A 24,341-nucleotide genomic window follows, 5' to 3' on the forward strand; every position below is an offset into this window, starting at 1 on the left:
ACCTTTTTTCATGATATCACTATATATTTTACAAATTGTATAAAGGTGATTCCTCCTCAGCATGCAGATTTTGCCTGTAACCATGTATGACTTTTTCCCTTTTCACCGAATATTCAGTTTCTACACCTTTGGCATTTCAGAAAATACTGGAACAAACACGCCTTTGTGCATGCTCGTAGCTCGTATCACATCTCACTCACATGATCCTTTGGGTCCCAGAGGGCCTCTGGACCCTGGGCGCCCGTTGGTGCCTGGGGGTCCTGCCAAGTCAGCAGGGAGTCCTGGATCTCCTGCTGGGCCCTTCTCTCCTGACTCCCCCTTTATACCAAATGGCCCAAAGAAGTGCGAAACTGACAGAGAGAACGGAAATGTGTTATTTTTGGCCTTTGGCTTGAACTCAGTTCTTAAGCAAATTTTTAAATGTTAACTTTATTTTGGAGAACACTGTTGGGATAGTACATTTTCCTTTTGTTCCTTGCTGAAGCAGCTACAATAATTATGATTATTTATTGTTTCACAGAAGAGCGATCCCTCATCCATTCCTCTTCTTGAGTTTATATCCCATTATGCCAAATTAATGTTTCTCTATGTACTTTTATCTTAGCGAAGGCAAGTTTCTAAATATATAGGATGTCATATATTGTATTGTACAGATTGACATATTTGACATTTTTGGATTAATAAATAGTTAAGTTGACTATTGCAAGTTTCATAAACTGGTTCCTGTATGTGTGTGTAGTGTGATAAATATCTTCAGATGGCTTCAGTTCACAGACCTTGTTGCTGTGATTCAGAGGGAGGGGGTCCTGGGGGTCCGGGAATGCCTTGGTCTCCAACCGGGCCCCTCTCTCCCTCGGGACCCTGATTGCCAGGGGGACCGGGAGGACCACCTTATCAAAGTTAAAGAATATTTAAAATAAACAATTATAACAACAACATCTTATGCTCATACATCACTGACACTTCAAACTCTTTTACTTTGAGTAATAAATGGATGATTTATTTTCAACTGTCAAATGTGTACTCCTTCATGACTTTTTCGCTCTGACAAGTTTGTGCAGTCTGTTTCGATTTGTCAATAATTCCCCCTCACAGTTTCACTTCATGTCAGCAACTATTTCCTCAGAGTGCATGTTCACATGTGTCCAACAATGAGTTTCATCCTCAAACTATTTATCTTTTCTATTGGTTGATTATTTGACAATTTATTAGGTAAAAATCAACGTACCTCCTGAAAACCAAGACCATACAGATTCTGATGAAATCAGTTCTCCTGGTTCACCTCTGACTCCCTGAAAGAAAAATTACGTCAGTCTCTTTTTTTTATAAATGAGATCACATGCTGGATGTGCACACATGGCTGAAGATAACAGTTACACATATCCGGTTGTTGAGTTCTGTGCCATATCTTTGACTCTGATAATGTTGAAATTGGATATTAATTTAAATCAGATAAGAACATGAGCAAAATGTTGTTGATAATTTTTCAAGTTGCATAATAGCATGTCAATTATGCAATATGCCCAGAATTGTTAACTATGTAAAGCCACATGTTAAACAGTCCATTCAGGTTTTGTTCCTGTGGGTGCATCGATGCTTAAGCAGTAACAACGATCAGGTACATTCTCACCTTAAAACCATCTCTGCCTGTTGGTCCTGCTTCCCCATAATCTCCCTGCAAGAGAATTGTAATTATAAAGCTATACAATGACATTTCATTCAGTTCGACATTATTTTTCAAAAGCATACCCTTGGTCCAGGACGCCCATCTGCACCAGATGTGCCCTAGAAAGTCATAAACAACATATGATATGAATTTCACAAACACACAGAGGACAGTTTTTAACAAAACCCTAAAGAAATGTGCCTGAGCTCACCTGGGGTCCTGGGAATCCCTTCACTCCAGTTTCTCCTTTATTGTCAGCCTGAAAGAAACCCCAACAAAAGAAAAGATGAGCAGAGGATTTACAAGCTGAGAAATAGATGTTGATATGTTTCTATGTACATAAACATGATCATTCATGAGTTCATACCACATCTCCTATTTCTCCTTTGAGACCTTTCTCCCCACGGAGTCCCTATAAAATAAAAAAAGGCAGATATTATTGGTGCATGTGCGAGTTTTCATAACCCTCAAATGTATCATTTTTATTTTAGACAACATGTTTGAACATTACAGTAGGTTAATGTAACAAGTTGAACATGATGCACATGTACAGACCGTGGGTCCGTAGGGGGGCTGAATCTGCTGATGAGTTGAGTTTCCCTGCAGCCCTGGTTGTCCGATGTCCCCCTGTGGTGGAGTTAGGAAAAGCAAAAAAAGTCAGACAACTCGCAGAGAAATAAAGATAATCTAGTTCTCTGAGTCTTTAAGTACAATTACAAAAAAACTATTTCATACAAAAAATATATATGTATAAATAATGCCTTGTATATTTGTTTAACCTTTTACTAAAAAGGTTTTTCACAGCTTTGGACAGAGGGTCCTAAACACAACATTTGATAACATCTTTAGCCGTAGAAAAATGTATTGAAGTAAAACTTTTTTTTGTATACAGCTCAAAGTGAAGTGGTCTAAATTAATTCAAGAGCTTCCGTGCAGAAACAGCAAGTCGTTTTGGGTCATAGCATTTGCTTTATAGAAATGCAATTACACTTGGCTAACAGATATTAGCAATGCATTTGAAAAACATGGTCACTCACTTGGCTTCCTCTGTGTCCTTTAAGCACTTGGGTCATTGTGCCCTGCCAGGAAAAACAAAAAACACTTCAACTGCATTCATAAATTCACATCCTGTTTTATACTATTATATGCAATACTTATACATCATATTTGTATAACATTATATTAAATATATATTGTTGTTGCCTTACCTTTGGTCCACGGGGACCTGAAGGCCCTTGGGGACCCTATAGGAGATGAAACAAAAATACTGATAAGCACTTTGCGTCACAATAGATAGAGTTTCACAAACTTAAATTAAAATCACACACACACACACACACACACACACACACACACACACACACACACACACACACACACACACACACACACACACACACACACACACACACACACACACACACACACACACACACACACACACACACACACACACACACACACACACACACACACACACACACACAATTACCTTTGGTCCTGGATAGCCTTGGTTACCCTCTCCACCTGGGTTTCCTGGAGGCCCCTGACAACAATCAAGTAAGGTAATTAGATACAAATACAGAAGTATTAGTTTTGACCATTATCTGCTCATGTGTCCACATTATGAATAGTTTGAATAATGTGCCTTACATATATTCCCTTGAAACCTGGCATGCCTGGATCTCCCTGTGGAGAGATGGTCAGAGATCAATGAGGTTGTGGAGATCTTATTAGTTTGGTTACAACAATATCAATATATAATATATATATCATAATTTATGAGGACAGGAGATTAAAATAAAGTGATGTGTGGTGTGAACTCACCCTGAAGCGCTTCATGAACACACTCAGCTCCAGGGTGTCTCCCTTCTGTCCCTTCCAGCCTGCTTGTCCCTGAGAGTGGAAGACAAAAACACAGTCAGCTTGTGCACTTCAAACCATTATGCATTTTACTAATTACTATCCGGGTAGGTTTGGAGTTGCACTTACAGGAAAACCAGGTGAGCCATTATAGCCAGGTTGCCCAGATGAACCGGAGTCTCCATGTGTCCCGTTACAGCCGTCGGCCCCTGGCTTCCCCCGGGGGCCAGCTTGTCCCGGGTGGCCCTGCAGAGCAAAACGTCAGTTCACAACAGAGGTCAGAAAACATGGCAGGAAGCAGATTCAAAACAGTGAGCTTCTCTTGCAATCATCCAGACGGACTTACAGGAATTCCATCGTTTCCAGCAAAACCAGGAACGCCGGCCATTCCCTGCGGAGGGGCAAGAATGATACATTAAACAGGAGGACAAACAGGAGTGTTGTGATCTTTAATAATCAGATTAAAAAGAAAATTATATTTTACCACACTTCCTTTTGGACCCATGTAGCCACCACGGCCGGGGTCACCTTTCTGCCCCTTTGGGCCTTCAATGCCTGCATCTCCTGTTCTCCCTGGAGGCCCTGAGGAGCCCTGAGGACCTAGAGGCCCTGGGCCACCCTGAGATTATGGAGGTAGGAACAAATATGTTGATCAACTTCTGGTTAAGGACATATCATTTTTTTATTTTGCAATCCAAATTGGGATTAATAAAGTACATCTTATTTTATAATAATACAGTAAATTATCTGTCAGAGGCTGCACATTGTGTTAGAGTTTGACACTAATTCACCAGAAGCCATTATGTATTCTTGTCTATTCATCAGTTATGTAATGAGTGTTAAGAGTTCACCAAAAAGCTAAGCTGACATTGATGAAATATGGGGTGGCAAACAATTTTTTACTTGCCTGTTAAAAAAGAGAAGAAAAGGTTTGAAAAGTGTTATCAAAGGCTTAGAAACAAAGTATCACAACAATGCAACAAGATGTATGATAAAACACTTTCAATCAATTAAATATATGTTCTTATCTTTTTTTTTTAGCCCTAATTCCCTGTTCCTATTATCCTGCTTGTATTTTCTGATTGCATCACAAGGGGGAGACAAACACCATTTTATTTTTCGAAGGAAATATTCTCCCTCTGCTCACCCGGCTCTCTACATTCATCCAGTGGTCAGACAGTGTACATACACATGTGCACTCAGCTGATAGATACAACTCAATGACTGACAAGACTTAGGTACTAACAGTCAAGAAAGATTAACACAAAAATATATACATGTGAACAAACAGAAACGTTTATTGAATATATTTAACGCCACTCTTTTTTTACATTTTAGAGGGTTTCTTACACACAAATGAATTGTTTTAGAATCATATAGGTCCCGTTTTTAACATGCAAACTGAAATATATTTTCCCTCTTTTTCTAACACATGCCAAATAGAGCCATGAAGATATGAAGTTTGGGTAGATAAACCCAGACTCAGATGTCAAATATCTCCTTATTCTAAATATACAGCCCTGGCACGGCCAAGCAAGCTTGAAAGGCAAAGTTAATGGCTGTTTTAAGAGGAGTTTGACTTCTGAATGTTTGAAACTGCAGACAGTCTCCCAATCTGCAAGCTAAATATAAAAATGTGATTATGATGAGAGTGATGAAAGAAATAAGGCAGGGACGCAGATAGGGAGGAGGGGAAATGTCTGGCTGCCGCGGAAGTATGTTGCAACTCTTCAAACCGTACCATACCATTTATCAAATGAATGTGAACTCCTAATGAATAGATATATTTGCAATGTTTCTGCAGAACAGGCGCAGAAAATGTTTTCTTCTCCTCACACTAAAATTACTGCTGCATTTTCACAAGCAGAAAAGCAACTTACAACCAACACACTCCATGGCTATGTGAATATGAGGACGTGGAGATTTAACCAAAATATCAGACCGAACAGGTGACCGAACAGGTGATAAGCACTTTGCGTCACAATAGATAGAGTTTCACAAACTTAAATTAAAATCACACACACACACACACACACACACACACACACACACACACACACACACACACACACACACACACACACACACACACACACACACACACACACACACACACACACACACACACACACACACACACACACACACACACACACACACACACACACCACACACACACACACACACACACACACACACACACACACACACACACACACACACACGTATACTGTAGCTCAGTGGGTGTGTGTCATTTACATCTCTAGGGTTAGCAGGGTGGAAACATAAGACGAGAGAGCATGCTTTACACGGGTTTAGGTTGTAGATACCATGGGAATGGTGTGGTTTTTCATGGACTGGGAGTTCAGGGGTCAGTTGGTGAGGACTTCTGAGGTTTGGGGGGCGGACAGTGTTTCTGTGAGAACCAACAAACAGGGATGTTGTCTGTCCCCAGACACAAATGCTCTGGGCCTTGTTATATGATGCTCAAGCCAAGGGTCTGAAAGGCATTAATACAATTGCACAAAGCCTAAACAATGTCAGACAACAATTTAAACAAGTTTACAGACAAATCAGATGCGGATAGTGAGAGAAAAAGCCTCAGATGAACTCTCGAAACTGGAGGCTACTTGATGTGTGTGTGCATGCAGCTGTGTGTGTGTGTGCGTGTGTGTGTGTGTGTGTGTGTGTGTGTGTGTGTGTGTGTGTGTGTGTGTGTGTGTGTGAGAGGTATTCAGAGTGTTGTCTATGGCTGGCTTTTTGAAACAGGAGGTGTGTGTTTTGTCTTCGATCTCAACCCTGCAGCTGTTCCTTATAATAGAGCCAACCACAGACAGACAACTTTCCTGTCATAACATCTCCAACTCTGAATGAATAACGAACACTCGTGATTTATTTCCATTTTACGGATACAAACTGAAAGAGGACTACACTGATTAGTTCATCGATAAATGATCAAATCTGTACATATTGCCTATAATTGGGATGTTTCCACTGTACTGACTCAACCCAATATGCAATATTATTCTAGATAATTGGGATAAAACCGTAACTTAAAGAAAAGGTAAACTACAGTCAGATTAGGTAATACAGCGTCAAGAATATAGATGTAATTTAAGAGTCAGGTCTGGAAAGAAACAGCCTCCTTTCTTCTTCTTTCTTTACTATGAAACGTCATGTTATCTATTGTTACAGTGAAAGAAAAGCCTCTCAGGCGCATGAAGTAAGGGGAACTGTACCAATAAACACTCGCATTGTAAATCATTCAGCATCTTGAAGAGGAAATTCATCAAACTGGCTAATTGTCTATGACAAATGGTTCTGTCAAAAGTAATAATTGACATAGAGGAAGAAGTAAAACACACTGTGCATATGTATACGTGTGTGTATAAGCATTAAGTTAAAAAAATATATACATGTCTTTACTCCTTGCATGGTACACTATGTGCACTGGACTTTATCTTTCTGCATGACTTAAAAAGAGGGTTGATAAATACCAGCGTCCTTTCATAGCTGATAAAGTGCATTCTTGTGTGAGGGTGTGTGTGTGTGTGTGTGTGTGTGTGTGTGTGTGTGTGTGTGTGTGTGTGTGTGTGTGTGGGTGTGTGTGTGTATGTGTGTGTGTGTGTGTGTGTGTGTGTGTGGGTGTGTGTGTGTATGTGTGTGTGTGTGAGCTACAAATGCTGTACCTGCTGTAAACACTCAAAAAAACAATGTACAGCAGGATACAGTTTAGTGAGACCTGGAAAGAACATTATTCACCGATATACCATTAATGGTTTTCAGATGTTTTACGTTAGTTTCCACATTAAGGTCCACAATTGTAGTAAGTAAGGTAAACTTGAACCTATTTGGCAACATATTATTGTTGTTAATACTTTCGAGAGAAGTCAATTCAAATATAAGTTACTTATTGAAGTCAGAGATAGTGGTGATGTTGTACTGGAGTAATTATTCTGAGATATATACCCTTATTTTTGTAAATGGGTGGAAAGGTGTAGCATGGACCAAGAAAAATACAATTTTGTTGTGGATCCAAACCAAAGCAAGGATACATTATTTATGTCTTCCTTTTGTTAATGTTAGGAGATAAGGCATTTGACCTTGGTGCGGGTAGAAGTTGAAGCTGAGCTGTTTTATTAAATTGCATTCGTTTTTACAGGTGTATATAAAGTGGCCACCCAATAAAAGAAGTGCAGCAGTTTTATTTGCCTTTAGACGTGCACTTTAACACTTCATAATAACTATTTTGATCCCTCAAGTAGGTCTCAATCCAACTGACAAGACCCTTTTCAAACAGCATTGCTTTTTCTAATTTGCACTCTGGCAGTTCATCATTTCTCGTTTCCTCTTTTCTCTCCAGAGCTAAATCTCTCTCCAGTCCTCCCCACTCTTTAATGGCCTGTCTTTCACAGCTTCACTTCCTTCAAACCTCCGTACTCCCCATTCTTATCGGCTCACTTCCACCCAGCATTTTGCCTTTGGTCTTTTCCTTCCTGTCTCTGCTGGGAGTCACCACATGTAAGCCTAAATCAGCGAGCCACAGACTATGTGGGGAGAGAGATGACAAAACAGCATCAAGAGAAAGCATACATTGTGATCTAAACATTAATCGAAAACAAATATAGGTTTGAGCTGTGATGCAGCAGGTAGTGATTTATCTATTGTAGTAATCACAAGACTGAACCTTCAAAAGCTTTCATAAAAACGATCCAAGGAAGTTGAGGGTTCTTAAAACTGACATATCTTGGATTCACTAAATGACAGTGAACGTACATACATGCGTGTCTGTTTAGTTCCTCTTTCTTTGAAGGCCGGTCATGACTTTTCCAGATTATGAAGCTCAGGAGACACATGCTGCCCTCTGGCTTTTCGGTGTAACTGTAGCTCCTTTATTTTTCTTTGGGTCACAGTTGGCTCTCGTCATACCTTCAGCCTCATGTCTCCTGAGCTTCATAATGGGAAACGACGAGCCATCAATCAGCAGTTGAATCTACTGAAGTCACAGGGGGAAAAGAAGGAAATGAGGCAGGCAGAGGGTGGACAAATAATCTCTAGGAATCTCAAGGATGTATTGTAGATAGTCAAGTCAATTTCATTTACTGTACACAGCCCTGAAATTGCTGATTTGCCTCAAAGGACTTACAGTCTTAACAACATACTATCTTACTCTACATTAGGCTTCAATTTGTACAAGGAAAACTCAACAAATAAAGTTCAAGCTAATCAATTATGATTATTTGTTGCTTCTCTTTGACTAGCGTCTTGGTTAATTGGTTATTTCAAGGATTTGGACTGCTTAGTTTTATCCTGATAAGGTAAATGGAGCATAAAACTGCATTACATTTTTAAACCGCTAAAGCAAGACACTAAATCTGTGTGTGTGTGTGTGTGTGTGTGTGTGTGTGTGTGTGTGTGTGTGTGTGTGTGTGTGTGTGTGTTCATATGACAGGTTAGATCGTGGACACATGCTCCAGGCACTGATGTCATATTAAGTTAAATTACCCTTCTTCTTCAATTGCTTCCTGTTAAACATATCAAATGTAGGGTCCCAGCCAATGCTGTGGGGGGGTAAAATCATCAAAATTATAAGCGGGACTAAAATAACATGAGTTAACCACATAGGGAAGTAGTAACAAATGGCATTAAAACAAAGAGTGACTGAATATATACAATACATTAGGATTGTTAAAAAACAGACCATACAGGACAGACTTTAAAAGCGCAATAAAAACACCAGTCCTTCCCACACAGGTCTGCCAACTGGTGTCTGCTTTTTATCCGATCACTTCTCACCTCATTGAAGGGTCATACATTACCACACACATAAAACACACACGTTGGCTAAGTGAACAAAGTGACTGAAGTTAAGGTGTGGGATGATGTGATGAAAAAAGTAAAACAAATCCCTCTTTCTTCCTGCAACTAGGCAGAGAAATTAGCAAACACACAGTAGATAATATCTTAAATCCTTTAATACCTGTCTTGTCTTGCTATTCCTATCGCTATCACAGCAATATTTCTGTCTCTTCCAAGGCTTAACCCCATCTGTTATTTATCATGTCCGCCATTGACAACGACATGTTCCAGGTCCACCTTCTGCAGCTGGAGGAATGTGTTGGGAGGATTCTGACTTTGTAGCACAAGTTCACAGCTGATTTTAAATAAACTTCTAAACTAAACATTGCTCTGAATGTTGTGGTGCTACCGAAAAGATGGAGAATTTTACCATCCATCCATCCATCCATCCATCTTCTCCCGCTTATCCGTGGTCGGGTCGCGGGGGTAGCAGTTCCAGCAGAGAGCCCCAAACTTTCTTTTGAATTTTACCAAATCCAGATATTCAGGTTTGTTTAAATCTTAATTTGGCTGACCTACAGGGTGTGTCAGTACACCACAACAGAAGTTAAGTGCAAATGTTAAAAGGAAGTTCATGTTTTCTACTTGTGTATGTTAGACTGTATACAGTCACATGTGATGTTGTATGGTTTATGTTTAAGGTCCTAGGGATAAAGGATGTAAATAATAATTTAAGGTTTTATATTTTTATTCTGATGTTCATTTATGATCGGTCTCAAAAAATGCAAGCACAACCATCAGTGATGCTACGAACATTTAACCACAATAGCAATAATAATTTTTTCGATTTTCTCTCTGCCTAAAAATATTGTTTCTCTATAATCCATGTTTATGTCTGGAAGAGTCAGCGATTTCTTAACAGTTGGAATTTTATGTGGACACATTTACATTTCCACTTTACTTGTGTAAACTTGCAAGAGCAAGAAATCTCTGAGAAAATCTGTCCTCTTTGCACTGTATAAAATGCAGTAAACATAATTCCTTTCTCCCTCTGTGTACGTGGGCGTGTTTGCATTTCTCATTCCTAAATCACAGATCTATTAAAAGTTCCCCCGTCTGACACCATACATTTCATCTGGACCCAGACTGTCCCCTGGGGTGGACGGTTTGGGAATGGTCCGCTAAGAGCAGGATGGGAACCCACAGCCCAGTGCACAGACCTCTGACCTCAGAGGGGAATAAAATAAATGAATAAACAACTGGCCGGAAGCTTCCTCTGTTATTCCATCTGTCTGTCCGGAAAAACCAGGACATTGTGCAATTTATTTTTCAAAGCAGAGAAATGGATAGAGTTACTGATTAGAAAAAGGAAGGTCAACAGAGATAAGAAATATGCTTAATCAGAGAAAAACAGATAACATGAACCTAGTGACATCCACAAAGAACACGACTCTAATATTCTTTAAATATTTTCAAATGTATCAGCTTGGGTTAAAATGGTCATGTCACATACTTTTTGTCTTTTTTCATGTTTCACAAATAGCCCACAGCTAATCTTGGGAGAAGAATGCACACTTGGGCTGTTTCTCAATATCAAGGAAGGCTGCCCCTGAGCCACTATTTCAAGGAGGCTACGTCATCGAGTCCCGCCAAACGTTCCAATGTCCAGGCTCCTTGGAATTCTACCGAGCCCGGCGTCCTTCGTAACGAGAAATTTCGAGGCTGCACATGTGTATCCTCCGCGGTCTTAAAATCCCCACAATGCTTTGCGCACGGACCAATTTTCAAATCTTTGGCGGAAATCACGCTCCATTTAAGGCGGGGCCTCGCATATGACGCACACCTGCACACCTGTTAGCCTGTTACACCATTCTTCGTTTTCCGAGGCTAGGAAGGATTCTTGCCTCGCTTCTTAAGGAATTGACTCGGAAGACATGTCCTACCAAGGAAGCGTCCTCGACATTGAGAAACACCCTTGCACTACTTCAAAAACTTTGACTCACAAATAAATGAGGTTTCCATGTCTCTTTTTGGATATTCAACTCTACGTTTACTCAGTTGCAAACAATGTGAATACCTTAAATCCTTCAAGTGGTTGTATAAACTGTATCTTGTCAGAAATAACAATGGAACATGAACAGAAAATGTGGCAGTGAGAAGAGGCCGATGCTACGCAGTGTGGACATTATCCTCTGATGTCATCAATGTGGGACAAGCCACCAACAGCCACATACTTCCACAGTAACATCTCCAGACCAGAGCTGATACACTAACATTCACACAACACTCACTGGTGTAAACTGTGAAGTCATGGTGAGTTAGGCTTACTTACAAGCTTAATAGTTTGTACAACGTGACATCTGAACACAACAGGCGGGAACAAGTGTTTAGTTTTTGCGGTGGGAAAAAGCCTGCTGTCAAAAGGCTGGACCAGACCTAATATTTTAACAAATGTTTTTTTTTTTCTGGAGGCATTCATGATGTGTTTCGTGTTTGTACATATCAGAAGAATGAAAAAAAGAGAGCATGTGAAAGAAGTCTAAATCCTAACACCTGGCCAAACACTGCATGAGGAAAGTTACAACATGTGTTGGACTGAGCTTCCTTGATTTAGATTATAAAGAAAGTGTGGAGAGGTGATTTCACCCACCCAATAAGTACATAGACACACACTGATATCTGAATTCACTGAACATCAGCAGTGTTTCAGCAGTATTGAACTGATCTGCTCTGTGCATACTATCAAGGAAATGAGAAAAAGCATTGATCCAGAAAATGAGGAAAAATGGAAGGAAGGAGCTAAAGAACAAATGAAGGAAGGAAATAAGAAGGTGGAAGGGGAGAGGTTAACATATTATTTAAGAAGTAAATGTTGTATTAAATAAGAAAACAGGAGAACAATTATAAAGGAGAGTAGAAAGAAGGAAACGGGGAAGGAAGAATAGAGGCCAGGAAGGTAGATTACAGCGTGTAAACCCTTTCTCTCTGACTCCCACCATAAGGCTCAGACACTTTGGTGGATTCGGTCCCACTGCTCTGAGACCCAGCTCACATGTTTTTCTTGGATACATTTTTCTTGGCTCATTTCCTGAAGATCCACATCCCCTTCTGCCTTATGCACAGGGGGGAAATGGGGCTCAGCTCCCCTAGAGGAGTGAGAGGCTTCAGGGGCTCCGCTTGGAGGATGAAGAGGGTCCTTAGCTGGATGCCCTGAGGAGGACTGAGGCAGAACAAATAAACATCTGCAGATGATGTTTAGATATCTATTAGATTGTGTTTAGATCTCCTGGCTCAAATCAGCGAGGTCAGTTTTCCGAATTCCAGGCTAAACAAAAAATGGTCCTACTTCTGAAAATCCTTGAAGACTGTGTTGGATCAAAGCGGATATAAAATGACAGAAGAGGGTTACAGAAAAAGCAACAAAGCCATGCAGGCTACAGGTGGAACAGCATCATATAAAAAAACAGTATCTGATGAAGAATTACAGTGAGAAAGTGCTTTGTTACTGTGGAGACAAAGCTCCAGCCAGATTTGTAAAAACATAATTGAAACCTTCGTCATCGGTTCCTCTGACTTATCCGCTTAAAATGTCTCATGTCTAAAGAGAGAGGGGTGTAAAAACAGATGACATGCAAACAGGGATTTCTTTTCACTTGTTTCCCATGGAGGTCTGCTGCTTTTTGTTTTTTCTGCTGTTTGGCACATAGTGGTTTCAGACCGGTTTACATTGGAATTAATGTGTTTAGACTCTGAGCTAATTTCTGCATGTACATGTGACACTTTCACAGAGCATGTGCACATGTATGAGCCATAAATCTGACAGCATCCAGACCAGAGACGAGGCTGCTAATGACCGGTTGGACTGGAGCGCGCGCGTGTGTGTGTGTGTGTGTGTGTGTGTGTGTGTGTGTGTGTGTGTGTGTGTGTGTGTGTGTGTGTGTGTGAGAGAGAGTCTTCATGTGAGCGTGTGTGTTGTGTTGAAGATCAGGACTCCAGGGGGGGATCCCAGGCTGAGAACAGAACAGCTTGAACCTCCAACTATCCCAGGGGTCTCTGGGGCCCGACACCTGTGCTATTGCCTCACGTCAGAGGAATGAGACGTCTCATGTCTGCGCTACAAGCACATGTGTGTCCAAACAGGATACAGCTGCGGCTTGCGTGTTGTGTGTGTTTGTGAGAAAGATCGAGAAATGGCCGGTCTGAATGGCTGGTCTTAGGTGTTGCCCTCACCTCAGAAAACAACCACCTGTGGGCCTGTATCGTGTGTCTGAGTGTAAGTCTGCGTGTAATGAAGTCCATCATGGGTGTGTTGCTTCCATAATCCATTGAGATTACATTTATCACCATAACTCTTATGCCATTACAGCTTCCATACAGTGGATCGCCCGAGGCGCAGTGACCCGCTGTTTATAAAAGTCCACCAAGGATCGCTCAGTTTCCTCAACAAAGCTGTTCTCTGACGTTGTACATCACACCCAGGGGCACAAAGGTATGTATATTGACTTGGAGGGGGTAACAGTTTGAGAGGCCACAGGAACTATGATGAAGTGTGACAAATGCACTTATTTTAATACATTTCTCAACAAGATCTGCTCTTTTAAAGTAGGTTTTACAGATTTGTTTAGTTATTGTACAGTAAAAACAACATTATCATAAGTAAGGGTATGATAGAAAATACTACTGGAAAACATTCAAATGCTACGGTATGTAATGACAACTTTAATTAATATTATTATTATAATTATTAATATCACATAATTGATTTATTAAGCAAAAATGATGCACATACTGTACAGTATCTTCAGTCTCTCAACTATGAGGCTTTGCTGCCTTTTTATAATTAATATAGAAAAAGTATTATCTGACATTTAACAGACTTAAAACATTGTAAATCTTTTGGAAGAAGACTATAGGCTGCAGCCAGAGTACACACCAGAGAGCAGAACAAATGATCTTGATTATGACGCAGACCTAATTGATAATGAAAATAATATTTGAATCCATACAGCTTTATGTATCTAGTTGTTTTTAAAGCAGCCTTACAGGCTCTTCACAAACAGTTAAAATACATTAAACACAGCTATGGGAAAAAAAAACAAGCCTGTGAAATTAGATTTATAGTCAAATACCCAGCTGTGATCGTGGCCCTGATTGAACTGCACTGCATCTAGTCACATTAGTGTCGGGGATACCCATGTAATCCTTGAGTTCTCTTTCTGCACCCCCCGATCCATGCAGCTGGCTAAGCCCACAGCCCAACTTTGCCAGTCTGGAAAAAAATTTCATTTTCCCACATGAGGATGCAACGCCCACAGCCATTCCAGCTAATGCACATTCCTGGATAGTTCACAAGGGAGCACATCTGTGCGAAGGTCCATGTATGTGCCTGTGGTTAATTTACTGGATTACTGGCTTCTCAAGTGAATACAGTATCTTGTGTGTAAATGAAATTACATCAAGTTGATATTCATAATTTTAGTAAAAATTAGGGCACAGTTTTACCTTGACCTTTCCTATATATGAAGGGGAGAAATAAATCACATATTACACAACATTTCCTGAATTACAGTACTATTTAGAACAAAGTCCTAACTGAAAACACACCTTTCCCTGAAAAGAGGAATAAATATGAGAAGAAAAGACATCTAATTGTTTCCTCTATAGCTGGCCCCCAATATGGGTTTCACAACAAGGCCTGATGGGGAACACATGGCGTTGCCGTGGTGACCCACAACTCTGGTCACATTTTTCCTACAGCCCCGAGGACCCTCTCTGGTGACCAAAACGTTTTGTTACTGCTGTCTGCAAATCAAATGCATCCCACAGGAGGTACCGCAATGAGGAATACATGGTATGTGTCTGTGTATGTTTCTCAATGAGACGCAGAGGAAGATCGATTCCACCGGAAACAGAAGGAGTCCACAGGGGAAAATAAGGAGGAAAGCTCCAAGGGGGAGGCTTGTTATGGAACATAACATCGCCATATTTCAAAGTGATCAGGGCTAAAGCATGCTTGGGTTTAGAGTCCCATGATGCACTGATGAGCCAAAACATAAAATAGAATATCTCACACTTATAATAGATCTTTGTTCACCTCGTTTGTCCTCTACTGTATGTGCACTGGCTGATGACAACACAGTCAGGCCACAGCTGGTAAGGACAAGGACAATGTTTACCGCCTTAAACAAGGTCTCTGGACTACTGACTGACTGTACTGGCAGTAGCAAAGTGTAGCTAGCATTGCTACTGATAGACCTATGGCAGCAACAACATCAAGGTCATTGAATGACATAAAGATTTCAATCTTAACTGAAAATCCTCTTTCCAAAACAATAGGTCCTTGATTTCAGACAGGGTTAGACAAAAGCCGCTTTTCATTTTTTACTGCCTATTTTACCGGCTGACACATGTAATCAGCTGTAACCAATTAGGGGGCCAACTGAGGCTAAAGATGCATGTTATAGGCAAAGAGTTGGCATCCTCACTTGAAGAAAAAAAGAAACAGCATTGTTTCTGTGTTTTAGTGCCAGGGTAGTTAACCCTATAGGTGTATTATAAATGTATATGTATTATAAATATGATAAAGTAAAATGTAACATCAGTAACGTATTTAACTCTAACAGAGCCCTCTTTGACCATCTACAATGCTTGGAAGATTGGCGTCGGCTTCATTTTTTGTCTTTTCAGACAGTATGCCCTACTTTTAACAATACAAAAGGGTTTTGGAAAATAACTAACTGTGTTCATGTGTTGAATGAACATATTGCTTTATCAGGTAACACTGGCAGGGGTACTGAAGTTTAAACTTCCCTCATTCTAATAAAGAGGAGGACAGAGCCATGGACAGCAGGAGTGAAATACAACACAGGTTACCTGTAACCCCACCAAAGAGAAAGCTAATGAAATGCTTCTTGGCCTGGGAAGTAATGCCGGGTTAAACTACTGATCTAAGCTGGACCAGTTTGCAATTTACATTAAAGCAGAACAAAACACATTTTAATCAAATGATAATACACAACATTTCTGTAGATATTGAGTTTTAGCACCATGCATGCAAACGTCAACATGTAAAAAAAACAAGGCTGGACAGGTCCTCTCTGCTTAGTTACGGTTACTAAGCTATGATTGGACAATTTTGGGGGGGATGAGTTCAAAGAAGGGTCAATGACTAAAGTCATTGTATAATTACTACATCTTAAGTACAAGTATATACCCATTTGCGCGTGTCCCCCCGTGTTTGTGTATATTTGTGTGTGACTTTTTAAAAGAGATGCTCCTTTGTCCACACCAACAATAGTCCTCTTGTTCCAGAAACAGCACCCATCATCTTAAAATGTGAGAGAGCTACTTTTATTGGCCGGTCGGCAGCTGGGTGCAGGACGAAGGGTCAAATCGGCTTCGACAGAAATGGAAAAAAAGAGAAAATGACAGGAAAAAAGGTCTTTGATTGTAGAGGCAGACGAAGATGTAATCTGAGAAATATGATGTGATCTTGTGATGTTCTTCTTATAAATTATCTGGAACATCTTCTAGTTTGTTGATTGTCTGTCCAGTGAGCTTTATCTTTCCGTATATCATGGTAGCACACAAACACTTAAGGGTAATTTAATATTTTTTCCTACCAACAATAATTGTAAAGATAATGAAGAATGTAGATGGGGAAAATCATACAAAGTGGATGAGCAACATCAGTTATTTTATTCTTTACTCATCGATCGGTACATGAGGAATGTGTGGAGATTTAACAGCCTTGTTTTTGTTTCTTCTTGGCATGACTTAGAGCCTTGCTAATTTGTACATGGTTCACAAAGTGGCTGAGATATTTCAACAGTTAAGCCATTTCTTTCCCGCTTTTGTCTGAAAAATGACGTGTTAACACCTATGGTTAACTCTCACAAACAGCTGTTGACTGTCTGTTGGTCTAAGTGTCTCCCTAGATATTTCCTCCTGATCCTCAGCTTTAATTTTCATACAGGACAAAGCCAGCCTGTGATCCCCACTGAATTCCTCTTTCCAACAATCTCAAGAAAAGAAAATCCTGCCGGCCAAGAGTTTTAGTGATAGCAGCAGGTTTTCGCTTCCCTCCCCTTTCATCCACTCACACAAACCATATTTTCAACATTGCTCCACAGTTGGTAGTTCTTTCCTAATAGGCCCTGTCAGGGTCAGGGTCAGGGGAGAGGGGCTACAGGAAAAGGCTCCTGATTGCAGGTTTGATTGAGGGGCTTATAAAATACCATGACGCATCATTTCGTCTGCTGATATGTGAAGCTACAACAGGCCGTAATGCAGACAGACATGCTGCCAGTGCAAGTGAATCAGTTCAATTACTTATCTTGTCTCCCTACTGACAGACAAATAGTTTCTATCACAGGAGATGAGTCCTTTTTTATCAAAGTTACTGATGGAAATGCAGCTCTAATCAGGTGAGTTCAACCTGATTTAAGTTCAACAGTTTATGTTATACACACACACTATAGTGCTAAAAAAACACATCTACAAGTTGAAAAGTTTCAGGGACTAATACAAATCTTATGCACCATAAATGTCATGCAAGTGTGAGTTTTAAGATTTGCTTTGTAAAGTTTTTATATGGCGATAGGTTGTAAAATGTCCTCAAGGCCTAAAGGTCTTCCAAACGAAGCCAGAACCTGAAAAACACCGGCTTTGGTAAAAATATATTCCAACGGTTCTTTGATCTTTTCCGAGCCTACAGCATTCCTCTCTGTGCCGTTATCCTGTTCCTGATCAGACAGGAAAGTGCATGACAGTCATGGGTACAGGGCAAAGAATGTAGGTACAGTAAAGACTTGTTTTTATGGAACAAGGACATCTTTGCCATTTATAGCTGCAACTGAACACCCATATGATCTTGTTTCCACAAAAACAGAGAGCGTCTATATTAAAAAAAGATCAGTGGACATTCATTGTGCTCAGCATCCTAGGACGTGTGTCATTTCCTGTTCTACATCATCAGCTGTCGCGCTTTTTTCCCATGGTGTACATCTTCTGCATAGTGTCTATAATGGTAGCACTTCCATCATCCGTCTCTCTGTTTCCCTCTGGATGTGTCCTTATCTCTCCGTGTCCACTGTATAGCATGAGGCGAGACAGTGAGCTCATGCAGATGGACGCTACTGTTCTAAGTTTCTTTTTCTCTATAAAACCCAGCGCCACTCCCCGCTTCTGAGAACTGAAGACGGAAAAACTCCCAGCACAAAAGACAGCATTGATCTGCTAAACATGTTTTCTGGTGAGGACGCAGTGTGCCTTGTGCTCAGTTACTCATGCTGCCCTAGTTTTTCATGCTTTAGGGGCCACACACTGCTCAACCTACTTTAGCTGGCTTTCTTTTCCTTTTATTTGACCACATGTTACTTTCTTCGTACAGATGCCAACTCTTCAGAATACCAATACTTCAGCAGCTTTGTTTGCCTTATTTACTTTCTCGTAACACCATTTTAGGGTTTCCTTTTTATGGCAGAATCTGAGAAGCACAATCCACTAATGATTCAAAGGAAACAATGAGGAATTTTGGAAGTGTGCAGTGGGAAGCTTGATATTTTTCTGCCCACCTGCTATGTGCTCTCTGCCAGGGCAGTGGGTGGTGAGGCTGGAGAGTCAGCTCGCCAAATCTCTGCGTTCTGCCCAAAGCACAAAACTAATGTAATTAATACATTAAGCCACACTTTACAATCTCTGTCATTCTTTCACTCTCTCTCTCTCACGACTCTCTGTACTGCAGAAACAGATACACTTTCCTTGTCTTCCTAGATTGCTCACATCTTGTCTTTTTAAGGTGTCTTAAGGTTGAATGCGAACATTTGGTATTTGTTTGTTTGGACTGTTAGGGCCAGTACAACAAGCTATAAACAAAATATTTGACATATACTAACCGTTTAAGGTTTTCTGTGGGAAAGTGTTAGCAAACAATTTCCCATTCACCATCCATAAGACCTAGAGCACCATTTTCTTCTTTTACAGTCAAGTGTTGGTTCCCCTATTACATACAGTTAATTGTTCACTCTCCTGCAAGCTGATTTGGTCCACAACAACTCCTGAGCAAATTATCTGGCTCTGCTCAATTTGGCTTAGGGTTAGGTGTCTGTTGTTTGGTATTGTTGACCAGTCGTTTTTTTAGATATTTTTGCAGAAAACAGCTGCCTGCTTAAGATGAGTGAAAACAGCTGCCTGCTTAAGATGAGTGAGGTACCAAGTTGCAGGCCAGAAAACCACAAACATTGGCGAAAACATAAATAATAAATGTTAGAGCTAAGGTCAACAAAATATTGGATGTAGTGATGACACTACTCAAATTAAAGACTCCCTACAGCACGTAGTAGCCTGACCAAGATGTTGACATGACTACAAGATTAACCCATTAACAACCATCAACAAATCGCCACAGCTGTGTCAGGTCTCAGCCAATCCGGACAGCTGGGAAGGATCAGCTTGACCCATACAGGGAAGCGGACATCGCCAGGACTCTCCTCAGGGGAAAGACAGAATGGAGATAGACGTAAAGTAGAGGCAGCAGAGGGATTAACAAATCTGTGAGAATCCATCTTGGTTTCCATTGTATTTACAAACAACTACATGATTTGATGAGGGAAAGTTTGCGTAAGAATCTTAGGCCTTGGGATATTAACAGCTTAAACAAGCACGCAATGTGCAGAGACAACAAGTGAGAGACCAAAACAAAGGGGAATTTATAGCCACATGTCTGGTTTCTCGGAAAGTAGAATCTAATCTTTCACAGTAATACATGCTTTAATAGCCAAATCAGTGTGGGCGAGAAAGGTTTTTACAGTTCGTCATTAGCATACCAGATGTGTAAAAGACGTAGGAAAAAGAGTATTGTTTTTTTTAAATTTCATCTTGTGTTAATAGAGAAAGCACAAACAAAGGTTTGACTGCGACTAAAAGTCCTTCACTTTCATGGCACTGCCGTTATCACTTCATCACTGAATGACCAAAATCCTTTCCTTCACATCCAGCTGACGCAGAGGAACAGAGAGAGAGAGAGAGGGGGGGGCAAAGGAATAGAACGGTGGTCTGCTGATCCCGTCATCCGACCTTTGCATCCTTCAGATGTGGAATGTGGGACTTCCTCTCTCTGCGCTGCGTTTCCTGTACCCAGAGGTCAGACCTACTGTAAAGTTGGTCTGGTAAATTCTCAGCGCATGCCAGAGTGCCATTCCTTTCTTCACCTTTTTTTAAAGATCGCCTCCCTCAGGAGCAGCTCTTTACTGGTAGACGGGGAGTTTTATAAGAGTCCATTTTTGTCCTTGAGTTTACCACATCATACTGCTGAACTGAGACTTTTACAGTTCCTATGAGCACTCTATAAAGTTTCTCTTTAAACATACATTTGCTTTACATATGTACAAGGTGTTACCTTTTTGTAGTAGATACATTTTACACACGTATTCTGTGCAACTGCTCTTTTACACAACACATATCCTATAGAAATTGGCCTTGCTGGCGCCCTTGCTCAGTCACATCCATGTTCGTATTGATCCTTCAATTTTAACTACACATCTGAAAATTGTATTGACCCCAATTCTGGACAAGGGTGTAATGTAAAAATATCAAATATATCCCTGAAAAAAAGAGTTACGAAAATAAAAAACTAGACCTATGAGCACCCGATTCAACTTGGAACCATAACTATCTGACTGTTTTTCTTTTCTTTGTGTTAGATCTTGATGGAAGTTAAAGTCCAATTCTTCTCCAGATGTTCTTCCATACTCAGTCAACTAGTACAGCACAGTGCTGAGGGCATGCGTAGTGTAGCTAAGGTGTTTATGTATGTCAGCTCCTCTAAAAGCCTGCGTGTACTAAGGTTAGTCAGAAAGCACTTCTTTATTCAAAGCATGTTTTGTCACAGATGAAACCCTGTTTGTTTTTTCACTCATAAACATGTCTGGCCAAATGTTGTTGAGAGTAGGCGTTGTCTGTCTGATTCTGAAAGTTACAAAACGTTATGGATGTGAATCCCCCTGCCCAACGATCAGAAAGCTATCTGATGATCTGAGCCGCACGTGTCTGAAGCATAACGCAGCCGTTAGTCATGCAGAACACCGGCTATTCCCTCTGAGTTTGTAATCTCAATGTGTTTAGTCTATGTCTGTCTCTTGAGTTAAAAACCCTCGGTCCCTCTCTCTTTTGTTTCCCACTCTAATGGGTCCGCCACACTCCAGACACACCTGCCCCTCTGACCCCCTCTTTAAGGGGTTAATGGTGTGAATTTCATCGCTTAAACTGTACCGAAGTGAGATAAGTAGTTCTAACTAATGACTTTCAGCAGCACAGTCTTACATAAGGCTGAAACAGACTCATACATTCAACATTATAACATATTCATGTTGCACTGTCGTGATGCTTTTGTTTCCTAGAATAGGCCATGATTACACATGATGCTGTTTGTTGGAGAATATATGAAGGATGGATGTTTGCAACTACATTTGATATATTTTGTTCGGTCAACAAGAATCATTATAAGAACAAAAACTATTATAAGAAAAAGCCACAACAATGTGCCAATCCCTCTATAAATGCTTTTTTAACATGTGACCCACAGTGCATTGGTTACAACACAAGATATACATGTTTCAAAACAGGTCACACAAATATCAGCTGGGCACTGTAGTTGCCCAGCGCATAACTACTCGAAAAGCTTTGAGTGTCAACATATTAAAATAGGCATGTTTAAATATGTTTGGTCTAACAAATAGCCTAAAGTTTTGTATGAAATGAAAGCTGCAGAACATCACCTGGTGAGAGCTTTGACGGTTCGACCTATTTTCAGATATCATGTGATTAAGGAAAGGCACACTCTGTCGGCTTCCATAAAACATGTAACATACAAATAAAATAATTGATTATGTTGCAAATAGCATTTTATGGTAATTTAGGCTTTAAATTGTGTTGCCGATTTAGTTAACGTGTATACTACTCAACTATGCTCTCTGGTGGTCAGGGATAAGATTAGGTAGAATTATTTGATGACTACAGCCATTGTTTCAGCTAGTTAGAGAAAGGTTTGCACTCTTAGCAACCAAGGTATTGAAATTGCAATTTTCAGAGGCATTTTGAAAACATCACATGTACTCATGACCTAGTTTGAAGAGGAAGAGCTGGTTGACACAGGGGTTAAGGAAGTTAGTGATAGATAGAGAGGGAACAGTAGTTACAGTTTGGACTTACCCTGGCACCTTTCTCTGGGAAACATTTACAGCCTCCGCTGCAGTCTCTTCCTCCACAGGGGCCACTGTGCTTCTTCCCACCCTGTCAGACACAAAACAGACAACAGGAACGTTAGAGCTGGGCTATAGGAAGTCATGGTATTGATGTCACATACTGTATACAGGAAACGTAAAACAATTCGCTTTCCACTCAATTGACAAGAATACAGTAGAGATAAGTCCATCTGTTGTAGCCTACTTTCCTCTTTGTGCATTACATGGCACAGGGTGTGGGATAAACTGTTGTTTACTGTAGGTGTTACTGGCTGTGTTTGTGTACACTGCGGTGTATGTGAATACGCTTGATGTTTATGTGTGGAAGAGTTGTCTGCACTGCTGTGTATAGTGGTCTTGTGTGCAAAGAGGATGTTTTGCATGTGGCTTCAATGACTCATGACGCGCGTCCAGACATAATGGATGTGCATAAAAATGCTATTCATCAGATGGGCTGGGACCGGCCTGTGACGGGGACAATATTTCTTTAGAGGTCTGCATAGCAACAAAACCACCCACCATCACAGACTGTTCTGTGCTCGACACGACAATTACACACACACACGTCCACAGGGTTCAGCGGGTTCATGACATGATCAAGGACAGCAGTCACACAAACGGGGTTTCCCAACCCGCAGGTCAGAGGTCTCGAGACCCCGAGCTAGCGGAGATAGCTGGAGACATTCATTAAGACAGAACGGCGTCTTGGGGAACGTTTGTGTTCATGTGGTGTTTCAAATCAAAATCACATGCAAAATCCAAGTTTGCTTTTGGATTCTTTGCCATGACAGCCTTGACAAAACTGTAGCAAAACAAACATGTTGGAAACCGCACCTTGACCCACTATACATTGCAGATCAGTGATCCAAATGTTCTTAAAATAGATTGTTGGGTTAATCAGTGACTGCTTAAACCCCCAGCACGGTTTGAATGTAGGACTGGAAACCTAATTAAAATGTTCCATTGAACTCTCTCATTGAGTCTGAGAGAGATTACTAATGAAACACACACGCTCTCACATGCAAAACTTTCAAAAATAAATCCAGACACTTAAAATTACCACTGCAAAGCTGACTTTGAATAAGTGTTTCAACGTAAAATAACAATTGTATTGCTGTGTGTCACAAACATAAGGGCCACCAGCTAACATGGTAGGGTGTAAGAGTCACATCTAGACTCCATCTGTGGGTATAATCTTTAAAATGATACAGCTACATTTGAAAACTTATAGTAAATGATTTCGCGGCTCTAGAGTGCTACATACTTTAAGAATTGCTGGTTAAGGGGATTGGGTGCAAAGCCCTATTAGTGGCTGTCTATTACAATGTATAAGTGAAACTTTGACTAGACATACTAAGGCTCCATGTAGTCGGAGATGACGTCTCTCTTTTGTGTTCGCCTACGTGCTCCACCTACACAGCCATACCATAGCAAATGCTTCAATACCATCCCCTCTCCCTTCTTAAACAAATACAAAATCAAAATGGCCACTTTATGCCAACAATGGCAACAAATATGCAGAGAAAGAATCAGAATAATTCCCCCTCCTCACTTTGACAGCAGAGATCCCAGCAGACTCTCTTACAATGGCCACATTCAGACACCCTTAGCACACAAAGACCTTCTTTGACTATGCTATGGAGACGTCGTCCTTTAATGATCCCCTATCTCCACAACAAAAAGAACCTCTTCCTCTCTTTTATGGAATGCACAAGGCTGCATTTCTTGGTTAACTACCAGACGATCTGAGGGTTCCTTTCAAATGTTTGATA

The 24,341-nt window shown here is 40.6% G+C and overlaps 1 protein-coding gene across 1 annotated transcript in view; it reads right to left on the reverse strand.

The window, feature by feature from the left end:
- col4a2 (collagen, type IV, alpha 2) overlaps positions 1-24,341 on the reverse strand; it is a 55,585-nt gene that overhangs the window by 15,741 nt on the left and 15,503 nt on the right. Inside the window, exons 4-20 of the mRNA XM_034109427.2 lie at positions 22,538-22,618; positions 4,014-4,148; positions 3,876-3,920; positions 3,659-3,775; positions 3,494-3,562; positions 3,320-3,355; positions 3,159-3,212; positions 2,875-2,910; positions 2,704-2,745; positions 2,222-2,293; positions 2,034-2,078; positions 1,878-1,925; positions 1,750-1,785; positions 1,631-1,675; positions 1,229-1,292; positions 777-890; positions 201-350 (exon numbers count right to left, since the gene is read on the reverse strand). Coding sequence (XP_033965318.1) covers positions 201-350; positions 777-890; positions 1,229-1,292; positions 1,631-1,675; positions 1,750-1,785; positions 1,878-1,925; positions 2,034-2,078; positions 2,222-2,293; positions 2,704-2,745; positions 2,875-2,910; positions 3,159-3,212; positions 3,320-3,355; positions 3,494-3,562; positions 3,659-3,775; positions 3,876-3,920; positions 4,014-4,148; positions 22,538-22,618 — 1,189 coding nt within the window. The remainder of the gene's footprint in view (positions 1-200; positions 351-776; positions 891-1,228; positions 1,293-1,630; positions 1,676-1,749; positions 1,786-1,877; positions 1,926-2,033; positions 2,079-2,221; positions 2,294-2,703; positions 2,746-2,874; positions 2,911-3,158; positions 3,213-3,319; positions 3,356-3,493; positions 3,563-3,658; positions 3,776-3,875; positions 3,921-4,013; positions 4,149-22,537; positions 22,619-24,341) is intronic.

This window comes from Pseudochaenichthys georgianus, chromosome 21 (genome assembly GCF_902827115.2).
Source record: "Pseudochaenichthys georgianus chromosome 21, fPseGeo1.2, whole genome shotgun sequence".
Lineage (NCBI taxonomy): Eukaryota > Metazoa > Chordata > Actinopteri > Perciformes > Channichthyidae > Pseudochaenichthys > Pseudochaenichthys georgianus.